General features: G+C 40.5%; 1 protein-coding gene across 1 annotated transcript in view; it reads left to right on the plus strand.

Annotated features, from left to right (window-relative positions):
• The first annotated feature begins 13,068 nt into the window (after positions 1-13,068).
• The window catches only part of GLUD1 (glutamate dehydrogenase 1), a 30,534-nt gene continuing 29,389 nt past the window's right edge, over positions 13,069-14,213 (plus strand). Inside the window, exon 1 of the mRNA XM_009951168.2 lies at positions 13,069-13,501. Within this exon, the coding sequence (XP_009949470.2) occupies positions 13,069-13,501 (433 nt within the window). The remainder of the gene's footprint in view (positions 13,502-14,213) is intronic.

Genomic DNA, 14,213 nt, shown 5'->3' on the forward strand with positions numbered 1-14,213 from the left:
TGCACTTAGACTAGTAGCCAAAATAATTTTATTTATTATACTTCAAAAATTTTAAATCACAATTTCTATATCACTCTGCCAACGAAAGTTAAATGAAGTCATCACAACAGAACAAAATCTATGAATAAAAGGTTTGAAACATTGATTTATACAGCCTGTACATATACCTACCCTTTTCCGTGGTAATTCAGCTGTCTGAAAACACCTCATGCAAAATAAAACAACTCAAGGTATGGTGTTACAAGTCATCTTGGGTCTCCCTCTACTGGGAGTGCACAGCAGTAGCACATAGCAGCACAACCACTGATAAAAACCTTCTTGCACTTACGTTCTCAGTAAAGATGCATCATTTACTTCACCATTTTTGTTAGTTATTTACAGTACCATGATAATGTGACTATTGCTGTGTACCTTCACTCAGTTGCCTTTAATTCAATAACTGTCACAAATTATTTTATTACCGTCAGTACTACAGTTCTCATTTTCGAGGTGTATGACACTACACAGTTGAGACCAGCCCTATCTGCCTGACTCACAGCTAATCTGAAAAGTCTTCAACATCATTTATTTCCTCCTTACCATTTTAATACCTGCAAATATTCTGCCCACCCTAACTCTTCCATCACGTGCTTTGGGAGAATGTCCAACAAAGTAAATGCGGACTTAACATGTTCACACACACCAGTAACCCATTTAGAAGAAAGCACCTTTCTTCAGAGAGAAGCTGGTACTCTAGATGATCAATCTTACCAAACTATGTTGACAAAACCAACACCACAAACATGAAGGAACCATGACATTTTAAGTTGTGTAATTTTCAAACCTCCTGAAGTATGAAGAGTTAAGGATGGAAACTAAAGAGTTTTATCTATTTATCCATTTGTCTTCAATGCAGAAGTGTCTCCAAGCTGAAGTAAAGCTACAAATTATCAAGTATAATTCAACACAATGAGGAAGACTAGATTTAACAAATGCTCACCTCAGTTTACTTCATACTGGACCTGTCATCCTGTTTGCTAGTACATTTTTTTGTGTCTGCCAAACGTTTTAAGTTCTATACTTGATCTTTACTGGGACAGAAAGAGTATGACCGATAGCATACACAAGGCCAATGTGGCTACTAGTGGACTAGCGTCATTTTTATCCACACAACCATGGGAGCTGCTATACAAAACTAAAATCACAGTAGCCTTCAGAAAAATTTTAGAAACACTAATAGGAAGTTTTCATATAGAACAGAAATGGCAACGTCAATTTTAGAAACTTATCTTTTTATGAAGACTTCTCTTTAATGTCCCAATATACAAATGAGTTTGGTACTAAAGGAGCTCTGAGTAGTCTTTTGTAACCTGCCCTTCTTAGTCAACTGACATACTTTTACAGAAAGAGTTACAGCTATGTATGACCCATGTGGTACTTCAGCTTCATGTACACACAGGTGAATTTTACCTTCTGTGAAGACCTGGAAGAAGAAAATTAGAGGTAAAATAAGTTATGATTACTGCAGGCAGGCAAGGAAATACAGGAAACTTGCTATCCATTGCATATCAAATTATTTATGTATTTTGCTAATTATTTGAACAACTCCAGATTTTACTTGCTTGCATTAGAAGGCACATGTAATATAAATCAGCTATTGTAGTATTGAGCATGTAACAAGTAATGAGTAAATACAAATTGTATTTTTTCTTCCTTCCCATAAATTTCAGATTAAGACCTGTTTGTATAAGCTTACTTTAAAAGATTTTAAAATTAGTAGATAAAGCAGAAAACCAAAAGCTATTACATCAAACATATGACCTATTATCAGTCTCCAGATATTAGTAACCTTTACAACTGCCCAGAGAGAAAGGAATTAAAAAAGCAGTACAGTTTGTTCTATGCTAATTTTCTGACATCTCACTGCAAGAGCTATACTGATGTTTACACCATATACATAAAGCTTATCTTGCAGCTAAAACAAATATACCATCCTTATTAATGGCAGTTTAGGAGCCATGAGCTCATAACAAACATTTAATTAAATATGGCAACATTTCATGTTAACCGTTATGAAATACTGGAGCAGAAGAAAAATCAGTTTGGCAAACAAATTAGTTTTACTCTACCAACTCTCAAGAAAGTTAAAATTCTAATTCCAAATAGGAAACAGCTGTCAAGTCCTTTACCTATGCCTATCCCTTTAACTTGGGAAACCCAGTGTTTAGAATACAAGTACTTACGTTTTAAATCCAGGTAATTTTTAAGTCTGAAGCCCTGATCCTGAAAACTACTCTATGCAGATACCACTGTCCAAGCACTTCTGAAATGATACACTGTTTAGTGGGCATCTCAGATTTTCACTGGGCATGTGAAAATGGAGAGAGAGGCTGTCCATCAGTAGTATCCTCCCCTGCTGAGCAACGCCAAAGCCACTTGTACTGTACTGCTGTATAGAATGGTGGTGTTATGCAAAGTTTCTCCCTCCCTAATCAGAGCCCAGCTTCCTAAGATTGTAAACACCATAAAATGAAAGACCATTAAAAAAAGTCTTGACTCAAACTTATCTTCCAAAAAAAGAAAAGCTCACTCTTGCAGACAACATTAGTATTTTAGAAAGGAGTGGGGAAACCTTACTTGAGACTTTGAAAGAATGGGGTTTGACCTATTCAACTGCTCGTCTTGTACAAATCAAAATACAGTTAAGCAGGGACTGAAGCTGTTCCCATTTAAAAGTTATCTAGGATTTTACACATGATATTAGATCTCCAGTCTAGTTCCAGGCTCCATGACAGAAATTTGCCACGACACTTCATACTAGTAACAGTACTCATGATAATTCACAAGTAGGCTAACCCCATTATCCTAACGAAATACTGACTTCTCGGGTCAAGAACTAGATGTCAAGAGCAGTACTATTGGAAGAAAGCTTGTCATTGTTCTTTAGGATTAGTAGTGCTTTACAAGCATTGATGCAGTAAGGGGTTTGATCTTGAGTGATTATTTGACTGTAGGAATGAAAGTCTCATGCCTGAGAAGTCAGAGCTCTGTCCACTGGGGTTACATTGCTGTACACAGGAAGACTCAGGAATAGCTAAACTGAGGTGTCTGTACTCCCAACAGATCAATTAGACTCAGCAGTCTATGCAGTTAAAAGACCTGACAAAGTCATCTTGGTCCTTCTCATCTCCAGATTTTATATTCTCGTACAATCTAGGATGGGAAAACAAAGTAGAAAAAGAGCAAGTGCGGACAAAGCTCAAGGAATTACACTGCTTTAAAGAAGTTGATCTGACATTCTTAGCAAAAACGCACAATCGTATCTAAACTGGCATCTTCCCAAAGAACTCATCCAATTCCAGTATCTATTTCCTCTGTTGAGTAATTTCACCTTACTTGGCATTTTTGAAAGTTTTATAACCAAAAATAGTCACAGGTCAAGTTGTATTACCTTCTCTTCACCTGTCATCATCCAATTTGCTGGATGAAGACTTACTGAAAGACTTTTTTTTCAGACACATTAAGCACATGATGTGGAAATAATTGAAATAAAATCTGCTAGGAAAAAAACCATATGTAATGTATTTGACAATTACTCCTTTTATCTAAACTGACACATTAAAGTAGCTTATGCAGGCAGCTACAGATAGTATTTGTTATTCCAAGAGAACTTCTGCTTATTTCTCTAACACTAATTTCTATGGATTCTTTTAATCCAACAGAACCTAGAAAATCCTACATCACTTATATTTTCATTATCTTCAACAAAGTGAACTAACTCTAGTTCCATTAGAGTTCACTGTTTCTATTCCTAACCAAGAAAAAAAGTAAATTTAATATGCTCTAATAAAGGATAAACATTCAAGAAGCCTTTTACTAATCACTTAGAAGACAATCTAAGACTTTCCTGTATTTCTTGAGAAAACCCAAGCTTGACAGTAAAGAAAAACTGTATCAGTTTATCAGAAAAGCAAATCCCATGAGTTTCTCACTGAGAGTAAACACTGTCCATGCTCTGTAATTTCTGACCTATATTGACTCAGATATGAGGACCATATAAGTTTGCATAACCAGCTCAGTTCCAAATGATACTTAATGTATTTGGCATCCCCCTACCTTTAAGCAGCAGGGAATAAATTATCATCTGTTTTTCTTATGGCAACCGAGGCTAGGAAAGATTAAGTAATTTACTTTGGCTCGCACAGTAAACTGAAACAAGTGGGGAACTCATTCTGCATGAATCTTCCATACTTGTACTTTAAACATTGCAGTATCATTCCCCAATATGGAATCCTTTGCCTTCTTGCTAAGTCACAGAACTATCCTTTTTATCTCAACTTTTCAGCTTGCCTATTGAGGCAATAACATTTATCATCTCCAGTTACCAGATTTCTGTATCTGTGATTTTTCTCTTTGTGCAATTTGAAACTGTCCTCCTCAGTCAAATGGTTTTATTCCTTACTTGAGGTCTCAGGTGCTGACTTACACCAGCATAAAACAATCAAATGATTCAAAGTTGGTATTCACACAGGGCAAACAGTGTTACTTTTGTTTAGTTCTTGAACCTCACACATTATTTGAAAGAGGTTTTCTGTTACCTTATGTATTGTGCAAAACCTATCCACAGAGCTAAGCCTTAATTTTCAAAACATTAAGAATTACTTTAAGATTTAAGCCCTGAGGCAGTGCACGATATTCTGATGTGACTGTAAGACTCATACACTCTGGGAGAAAAAAGGTGATGAGAATACAATGTTCTGCCAAATAAAGATTTTTTTTTTTTTTTTTAGTTAACAGGCCCATTAATTTCTTTGACTTAAAATAACCTTCACTGAATTACCGATTTAATAAACAAGAATAAATTAAACCTAAAACTAAACAACACTAGTGGACTTGCACTACAAGTATGTGTTCACCGGTGAGGCGTAAAGTATACAAGGGGAACAGAACAGTGAAGGAGACTGGCTTTTTCCTTCCTTCTCCTCTATTACCTTCATGAGGTATTTGTCACATGAGGAAGAAGCTCAGTTCCTGCTTGTATAGCCCAATGTTACATTTATTTATATAACTGCCACAGTACTAATGTAGACTACAAACCCGAGATGAACATATAGCATACTCTGAAGAATTTCGATCTTTAATGATAACTGAGAAATCTAAAAGCATACATTAGATTGCCAGCTAGTCTTCCTTTACTCAAAGACAAACACCAGCTTATCTGAAAAACTGATAAGACAACACAAAAGAAATCAAGATAAGCTTTTACAAATTCCATGATTTTAACTCATTGAGTCAGATGACAGCAATATAATACTCCTTCTGAAATCAGAAAATATGTTACCAATGATGTGCAGAGGCTCTATCTTACAAGTATTTCAACCTACTGACTTTCAAAAGAAAAAAACAGAAGAGAAAAAGTAGAACAGATAAATTAGGCATTATCTTGTCACCATGGGCAAGATTAGACAATAAATAATAACAAAAAAACCTTAAACAGCACAAAATCTTCAGCTTGTTAATGAAGAGAAACGTTTATCTAAATTCAATTCTACAGCAGTGCTGAAGGTTTATGGCAGCAATTGCAAATTCATGTCAATGCCAATATCCCTCAGATGCTCCTCACATCTCTGGACACCACCAGGCCCACCCCATCCTTGCTCCTTAAGGTGTCCACCGCTCCCACAGCAGCCTCAAGTAACAACAGCAGCAACAATGCCTCCAAAAGATATTCCAGGATACACAGACTTTGTGCAGGTTTTGCCACAACTCCTTAAGCTGGAACTGTGTGGCTATACATTTAACGTGATTGCCATATGGGCAACTAAACACCGTATATAACCTGTCATTTTCATGTACTCCAGCATTTCAACAGAAGAACATTATTAATAAACCAAATCATTTAACTGGAAGACAGATCAAAAGGACTGAAAAAATATTTAGCTTTCTTTTTAAAATAGTGTTTTCAGAAATTGTTCAAATGTGCTAAAGATGAGACAACTTAATTAAAGCAGAAGTACCTCTTATTCTGACTCATTTTCCTGTTCTGAAATTCCTCTGGGATGAGGTATAACAGTGACTTTTTGCACTGGATCTTTACATCCAGTGGGCACCATGAACAATCTTGAGGGCTGTGAAAGATGACTAAGAAAAGATATCACATACATATTTTTAGCATCCAGCATAAGCAGTGATTTTTTAATTTTTTTTTCTAGGAAACGTACAGCCACTGTACTCCTGGCCTTCCCTGATGAACAATGCTGATTTCCATTCTACCAAAAAACCTGAGAGGCAATTCTTTCTTCCTTTGTAACTGAGCCTCATCCACCAACATCTTTCACATAGGATTAAGCATTCAAACATACTTTAACAATATGGATTGCCATAACCAATCTTCCAAAGTGAAAGAAGGTAAAGTTGATTTTGTTAACAGAAATGCAAACAAAAGCACTACAGGAGACTAGTACTCCCTAGTTCATAAGGGCTGTAGTGTTTGTTATTTAAACAATACGCATTTTGTTTATATCAACAACTTCTGAATGTCAATTGAGTATTAAAGCAAGAGAAAAACTGGTTTGCAGTCTCTGATGCTGTGATTCCAGGCTGTTAAGATCTCAGGATAATTTTCAGTCAGACAGTCAAGGCCACCAAGAGCTGCAAAACCCATCAATTTCAATTGTAACTTACTTTCAAACAATTCTTCATTCACTCCTGGCAAACCATAGTTTCTACTATCTGTTGTTTGCTGTGTTGACTAAAGTAGAGCACAATTCTCTAAAAAATAGTATCATTTCTAGGAAATAAGCTGACTGAAGTACTTTCCCTCCTAATCCTATTTAAGGGAACAAAGCTCGCATACCCACAGTACATCTGTGAAGGTTTTTGCCTCTACACCTGTCAGCTTTCCCATAACTAGGTTTTTACGTCAGCCTATTTCAAACACATTTAACAGATGGGAATCTCAAATATATTTGGTTTGGTAACTGTATCATCACCTCTTTTTGTCTTTTAAACTAGAAATGAGGAAAAACAAAGCAAAAGCTAAAGATTATTCCACAAAGACACAAAACAGCTGTTTTAACATATTCTTACTGATACAGGAACTGAGAAAGTAAAAGCCTTCACATTAACCTGCAAAAGCCCCTACCACTTCATGAAGGGCCATGTTGACTGAAAGGTCACTGAAATCAGATTATTTTGCTACCGACTTCAGTAAATCTCAGATCAGATCTGCAGGCTCCAGAGAGTTACTTTTTGGCCTACCCATCTGAAAACCAGAAATGGCATTATAGGAAGTGTTACAAAAAGCCTATTTTATATTTCTCAGTTATATTATCTGCCAATGCCTATTAGTAATACATTGACAGTAACAGTACCAAAGCATGGTACAGAAAATTTTTGCATATCTATAGACTGTCTAAACAGAAGATGATGACATTCTCCTGTGTACATGAAAAGCTTTTTATATCTCTTCTGTCACAGAGCTGAAGCAACCAGTTGGCAACCTCAGTCATCATGCACAGCAACAATATAAACAGATGGAGACAGAGAGTCTTTAAAGCTGATAAACTTCACCACCACCACTTTTCATGATACTCAAAACTGTATTTACTCATGAGGTAGTTATTGGAACTTAATATTTTGACTTTTACAGCAGAACCATTAACATTATAAATGCTCAGAAAACTGCCCTCTGACACTTGCTCTGAAATGTTGGTACATTAGTCCACTTACTGAGGGGTTTTCAAGTACCTTTCACTGAGAGAATTAGGAACCCCTGTCAAATTTACATTCTGGAAAACAGCATAATAATTATATTGCCAGAAGTGTAAAATAAGAACAGTATCTTGTTGCAGAAGGTCTGGAAGAGTAAAAAAAAATGTTATGATTGCTTAAATACATTTAACAATTATTTTGCTCAGCTATTGATTATCTTTGTAGCAGTGCCTCAAGCACAGAAAACAAGACTCTCACTTTAGACTCGCATTTCCTAAAGAAAGTCCCTACCAGGCTAAACCTACCAACTTCCTACTTTACTCATACACTTAGGAGTTTCAGTCCTTACTTTTACAGTGCTACAGACAGGCAAAAAAGTTACTATTTATATACAAACAAGGTGTTAGCAGCTTAGCATTTAGCAATCATGAAAATACTTAAATTTAATGAGAAATGATACATAAAAATAATGTTAAATTATCAGACCACAGGTACCTGAACATCTCACTAATAACCAAGTCTCAGAAGCTTTAAAGTCTTTATCTCAACAGGAAATAATCCAAATAGCTCTTCAACTCTGCAGCATTACAGAAAGCACACCTCAGATTTGCAGCATGCACATATAACTTCTGCAGCCTGCCTGGAAAAAACACCAAATTCAAACTCTCTGTATCAAGGTAAGGGAGCAAATAAAAAAACCTGACAGTTAGGTACTAGAACGTATTTATAAAGGAAAGACAAAACATCTCACAGACCTCAGTTAAGGGAATCATAGGTCTTTACCACAATTTTAAATTCAGCTTGCTACCCCTTATTCTCCAAATCAACAGATCCAAGTATTGACTGCTTATGCTGCTGGTGAAATGCCTTTGTCAGCTTTAGTCTCTAATTGGTTGTGAAGAGATGACAGAAACAACGATTTCTAGTCAAGTGTTCATTTTGTAAAAGTGCTTATATAGAGAGGTCACAAAAAGCCGTCTTCTGGAATTCACCTAACTCATGTGTTGCCTGTAGCAGCATCTTACAGAGCCAGCTCTCACTGTAAAGCTAGACAACTGTGCCATACTTCTCATTTCATCTCTGTTATATCATGTACTGGCTTGGCATAAAAAGGAAGAATATAACGAAGTGTGGCACTTAGATTCAGATCTAAGTGATAAATAGAGCATAACTTATTCACAAATTTGGAATTAAAAGTAGGCTCAGATTACACTCATTATTCCTTTGATTCTTTAAACTGTAGTGTATTTATTTTATAAAAATACATGAATTTAAAAGACCACATGTTTTGTCAACATTTCCCACCATTATTCTGAAGACCAAATACTGGGACAACATTTCCCTGCAGATAAAGAAACCACCATCACTTCTCTACTTTCACATCCCATGCCAAAGTTCAAAGTTTTACTTTAAAGCATTGTGAAGGTAGAAAATACAATCCATAAAACTTGATAACACCTCAAGCTAAAGAGCTGCAAAAGGATTAGATTGCTATTTGATAGTATTTTAACATAACTTTGCCACAATATGCAGGCAGCTCTAATGCAGCAGGATTACTGTGAAGTCCTACATACTTGCCGCCTACCTGCACACCCTCTATTTAACAGAGACATGCACAGGATTTCAACTGAAGGGAACATGAATAGGACTACAGCTAGTATTCCTGACAGATTCATACCCTCCCGTTCTCCTAGTAACTACTATTCAGCCATCCACAGATCTTAACTCAGACTGAACAGTTTTCCTTCAGCAACAGTTTGGGATAAGACAATAACCCCAGCTCTCAGCTATTTAGTTACACTAACAAAGACTATATAAAGCAATGCAGCATAACACTTAGTCTAAGAAAAATAAGCATTTTTTTTGCAACTTCTGGTGAAATGAGGAAAGGAAACATAGTTGCTCATATAGGCAATTCAAGGGGAACTTACTTCAACTTGTATAATATTCCAAATTATCCCACTGGGCTAGAAGGTCAGTTTTACAATTTGCCATGTTATTTCTTGAACCAGTAGAGAAGAATGTCTTCATACGTAAGTGTTACCCGTATTTGGACTTTATCTCAATCAATTCTTTAAGGAAAGGGTAAGAACTGCCAAATGCTTCATGTGATATGGCTGACACCTTAAAAGGAAGCTTGTTGAAACAAATGTAATTCCATTTGCAAAGTATTTCAAAATCCATTTCTGTTTGCAGAAGAAAATTTGTTTACCGCAGAAAGGAATTAGTTCTCTGCCCACTGTACAGATCGACCTTCCTCCTGAGCATGTTGTCCAATGGATGCTCAGACTCTGAAGCCTCTGAAGTGGAGGCAATCCCAGGGGTACCCTGGATTCAAAGGGGCTTAGCCAGACAAAGGGCAGAGTTACTCAGAGCCTTGCGAGGACCCCTAATTTCCAGCTTCTCTGCTCGCTCTCACCTACTTTGGCGAGCTAGTATGGAGACTGGGATGCAAACTGGGGATAGCTACCCTAGCTTCTCCGAAAATCCAGTACCAGTACATTCGAGGAACATTTTAGCCAAATCGACAAACTTTTGATAGAGAACACTAAGCTGAACCCAACCAACCTTTTAATTTTAATAAATATATATTTTCCACTTATGACACCACTACTAATGACGTTAGACATAGAAATAAGATTATCCCAGTCATCTATATATTCTCAAATAGCTACTACTTCAGCTATCACGGATTAAAGCAGAAAGTAGTAGGTTCCTGTCTGAGAACTTTTTTCAATAAAACTTTACAATTTGACACATAATAAATTTGACTCCACTTGCTACAAAATTGATAATTTACACCTTAAAACTATGGATTGCTTCAGGAAGGCACAGTACAGTATTTATTATCCTTATGTAATAAAAGTAATGTTAAAATTATATATAAAGACATTTTAGAAGCAGCTAACATTTGTCTCCCTCACCTATAATACTATACAAATTTTAAATAAAAACTTATACCAAGCTCTATCACATATACGCAGTTAAATATGACTTTGTTGCAGAGTCCATGAATCATATGGACAGTTTCTACACCAGAGGTAGTAAGCTCTCTCTTATCTCTCCTCAGATGCAGGCCTAAGATCAACATTCAATATGAAACTAACAAAGTCAGTGAAACTTCCCATGTGAAGACAAAAAGTTACCTTTGAATCCATCCAAGAGCTACTTATTTCACTGACGCTACTCAAATGCAAATCATCTGACGGCACTCCATATGCTATACAAGAACAAAGACACAGTTAATCTTTTATTATTGCAATTACCACTTGCATACCTGCTAATACTCATTCTAAAGCATGTAAAGTTTAATTTCATCTGACAAATAGATTTTGCTTCAACTGCTCACCACTTACCACACAAGAATATTGGAATGGGGTATATCACTCCTGTTCTTACTCTTCCTGAATACCGTCAGCCAGCATGGTTACTCTTGCTTCCACAAGGGATTTGAAGCAAACAAAAATATAGTAGGGACTTGCTGAGGTTGGTAAAATGCCTTTAAACTATGTACATGATTTCATTCATAAAAACGTGCACACAAAAATCCCTAGCTATTTTTTAATTTACCATATTTAAAGACTAAGAAATTTAACATACTGATTCAGCTATTCTTAACATTTGGCACACAGCTTGTTGAATATTTTGCTGAAATCCAGTCTTGTTTAGAAAAGAGGGCAGCTATGGTGTTGCCAGTATTCTAAATACAATTGTGTGACTCAACCCATGGAGATATCCACTTTGTGCTCACACTGACACATCCCATACTCTGTCTCAAATACATTAAAAAATGTGTACTGCAAACACAGCCTGATACTGCAAGCAGCTGACAATTCAGTAAAGCTCCTAAATCAAAGATGCCATAGTGGAAGTTAGGTTAGGAGCCAAGCATGTTAAATTTATTTGATCTAAGACTACACACTGAGCAAACTGGTTAATCATATTTTTCATGTAACCTTTGTGTCTGTGAAATAGTATTCTAAATAACCTACAGAACAAGGTGAAAATAATTAGCTGATAAGGACTAACTGCCACAATACCTTTCACCACCTTCTTTCATACACATTTATAGAAGTTAAGAACTTGTACAGAAGTTGAGCTTTAGGTAATGAGAACCTGGAAATAACAGAAATCAAATAGTGGCTCAAAACTGACACGACCACTGAGAACACTGCAATTGTGTGAACTGAAAATTAACACCACAATACAAGTTGTCCATGAACTACAGTATAGGCTTTTTCTAAACATAAATCAGTCAGCTTCTGAAATCCAGTAGGAACATCCAAATAAACTGGCCTAAGAAGCTCCTTCCTTGCTTTTGTTTCCACATCACTATCAAGGATCTTTGTTCTCCTGACTACAGTTATAAACCATCCTCATTACAGATAGAAGACAACTTTTTTAGTGGCCCTTATGACAACTTAGGAATCTTAGGATAGATAAACACCATTAAATCAAGATAAAATTTGAGTATCAGTTGCCTGAAAAGTTTATGCACAGTTCATTGTGGAAGTACCCTTATTTGTACTTGTACTTGCATTACAGAAGGCCACATTTTTTCCCAGCCAAGTGAGGCCTCCCCTGCCCAGAACACTCCCACATCGCTGCTCGGAGTGGAGCCGAAGAGGCAGCATCGGAAGCCGGCTAGAGGCTCAGGCTTGTGCTCCATGAAAGCTACTCGCCCCAGGTTCCTCACCAGCAACGGCGCTTTACCAGCGCAAGGCAACGGCGCGGAGCACAAGCCAAGGAGCACCTCGCCAGCGAGGGACAGAGGAACGCCAGCAGACCGCAGCCTTACGCCCGTTAGCGGTCACCCTGCGGGGGAGATAGCCCACGGCCGCACAGGGGCCCGCAGCTCCACCAGAGCTAAGGGAAGCGACGGCGAGGCCGCCCGTTACACGCCCGCTCCTTCCCTCCGCCAACCTACCGATGCGTGGGGGCGTGCGGCCGCGAGCACCCGCGCCCCAACCCTCGCGCGCAGGGCCGCAAGCAGCCACGTCTCCAGGGGGCGGTGCCTTTCTAGGGAGGCGTGCGGGGGGGGAGGGGGCGTGCGACGCTGCCAGCACGCATGCTCGCCACACCCCCTCCGCCCCGCCCATAGCGAGACTCCTGCGCGCTGCGCCCCTTTCCCCTCCGCGAATCCCGCCGGGGGCGGGGCGGAGAGGAAAGACGCGCAGGCGCAGTCGGGAGGCGCGGCGTGTTCCTGCCCCTTCCCCCCCAGCGCCCCTTCTGCCCCCCGCCCCCCTCCCCCACTCCGAGGCCGTTTAAAGGCGGCGGCGGCAGCGCCCGTGCCTGTTGAGGCAACAACGCCGCGCCGGCCTCTGCCACCGCGCTCCTCGCTCTGCGCGGGTAGTAGAAGCGCCGGTAGTCGCCACCATGTACCGCTACCTGGGGGAGCTGCTGGTGTCCCGCCTGGCCACCGGCTCGGTGCTGGTGGGTGCGGAGCCGGGCGGGCCGGCAGCGGCAGCCGGGGGGGCAGCGGCGGCGGCAGTGTGGGGCGGGGGCCGGTGCCCGCGGCGGCACTACTGTGAGGCGGCGAAGAAGGAGGACGACCCGAACTTTTTCAAGATGGTGGAGGGGTTCTTCGACCGCGGCGCCAGTATTGTGGAGGACAAGCTGGTGGAAGGGCTGCGCACCCGCGAAAGCATGGAGGAGCGGCGCCACCGTGTCCGCGGCATCCTCCGTATCATCAAGCCTTGCAACCATGTGCTCAGCGTCTCCTTCCCCATCAAGCGCGACAACGGCGAGTGGGAGGTGATCGAGGGCTACCGGGCGCAGCACAGCCAGCACCGCACCCCCTGCAAGGGAGGTGAGACCCGCTGCAAACCCCCCTCCCCCCGGTGCCCAGGCCCGCGGAGGGCAGCCCTGCCCTGCCCTGCCCTTCCCCGGCCCAGCAGTCACTGTCCCGCCGCGGGCCGGGCCGTTCCTGCGCTCTGAGGTACCGGGGGGTGACGCTGCTCGCCTGGCGACCCTTAACAGCCGTTCCGGCGAGAAGGGGCAGCAGACTCCTTCTGTCACCTGCGGTACCAGAAGGGAAGGCAGAGGCAGGAGCAGGGGCGGAGGGGTTCCCAGGCAGTCCTTCGGCGATCTGCCGCCCGGCCCCCCACCAGTGACCTCCCGGTTAGCCTAGGTGACAGGGCTCACGGCGGCCGGTGGCTCGGCCTTCGGTGCGGACACCGCTGGCTTGGCGCGGCGAAGGGTGCGAGGGCAGCCTGCCTAATTGTTCGCTGTGATTCACACCTCAGTGTGTGTATTGGAAAATATGTGGAAAACTTATGCTTGAAGTATCTGCTCTTGCGCCGAGGGCTGGAGAAGCTGTCCCTTAACATGCTTCCTGCTGTGTTCACGAAACCCAAGTGATCACCCAGAAAACATATAAGTAGAGAAAATCCGCAACATTTCCCAGCTGCATACACAGGAAGAGCCAAAAGTGATTTTTCTAGGGAAAGCTGACTTGATGTAGGTGAGGCCTCCCTGTGCAAAGGGACTGGGAGGGTGAATCACACTGGAGCTGAGCAGAG

This window comes from Leptosomus discolor, chromosome 6 (genome assembly GCF_034619465.1).
Source record: "Leptosomus discolor isolate bLepDis1 chromosome 6, bLepDis1.hap2, whole genome shotgun sequence".
NCBI lineage: Eukaryota > Metazoa > Chordata > Aves > Leptosomiformes > Leptosomidae > Leptosomus > Leptosomus discolor.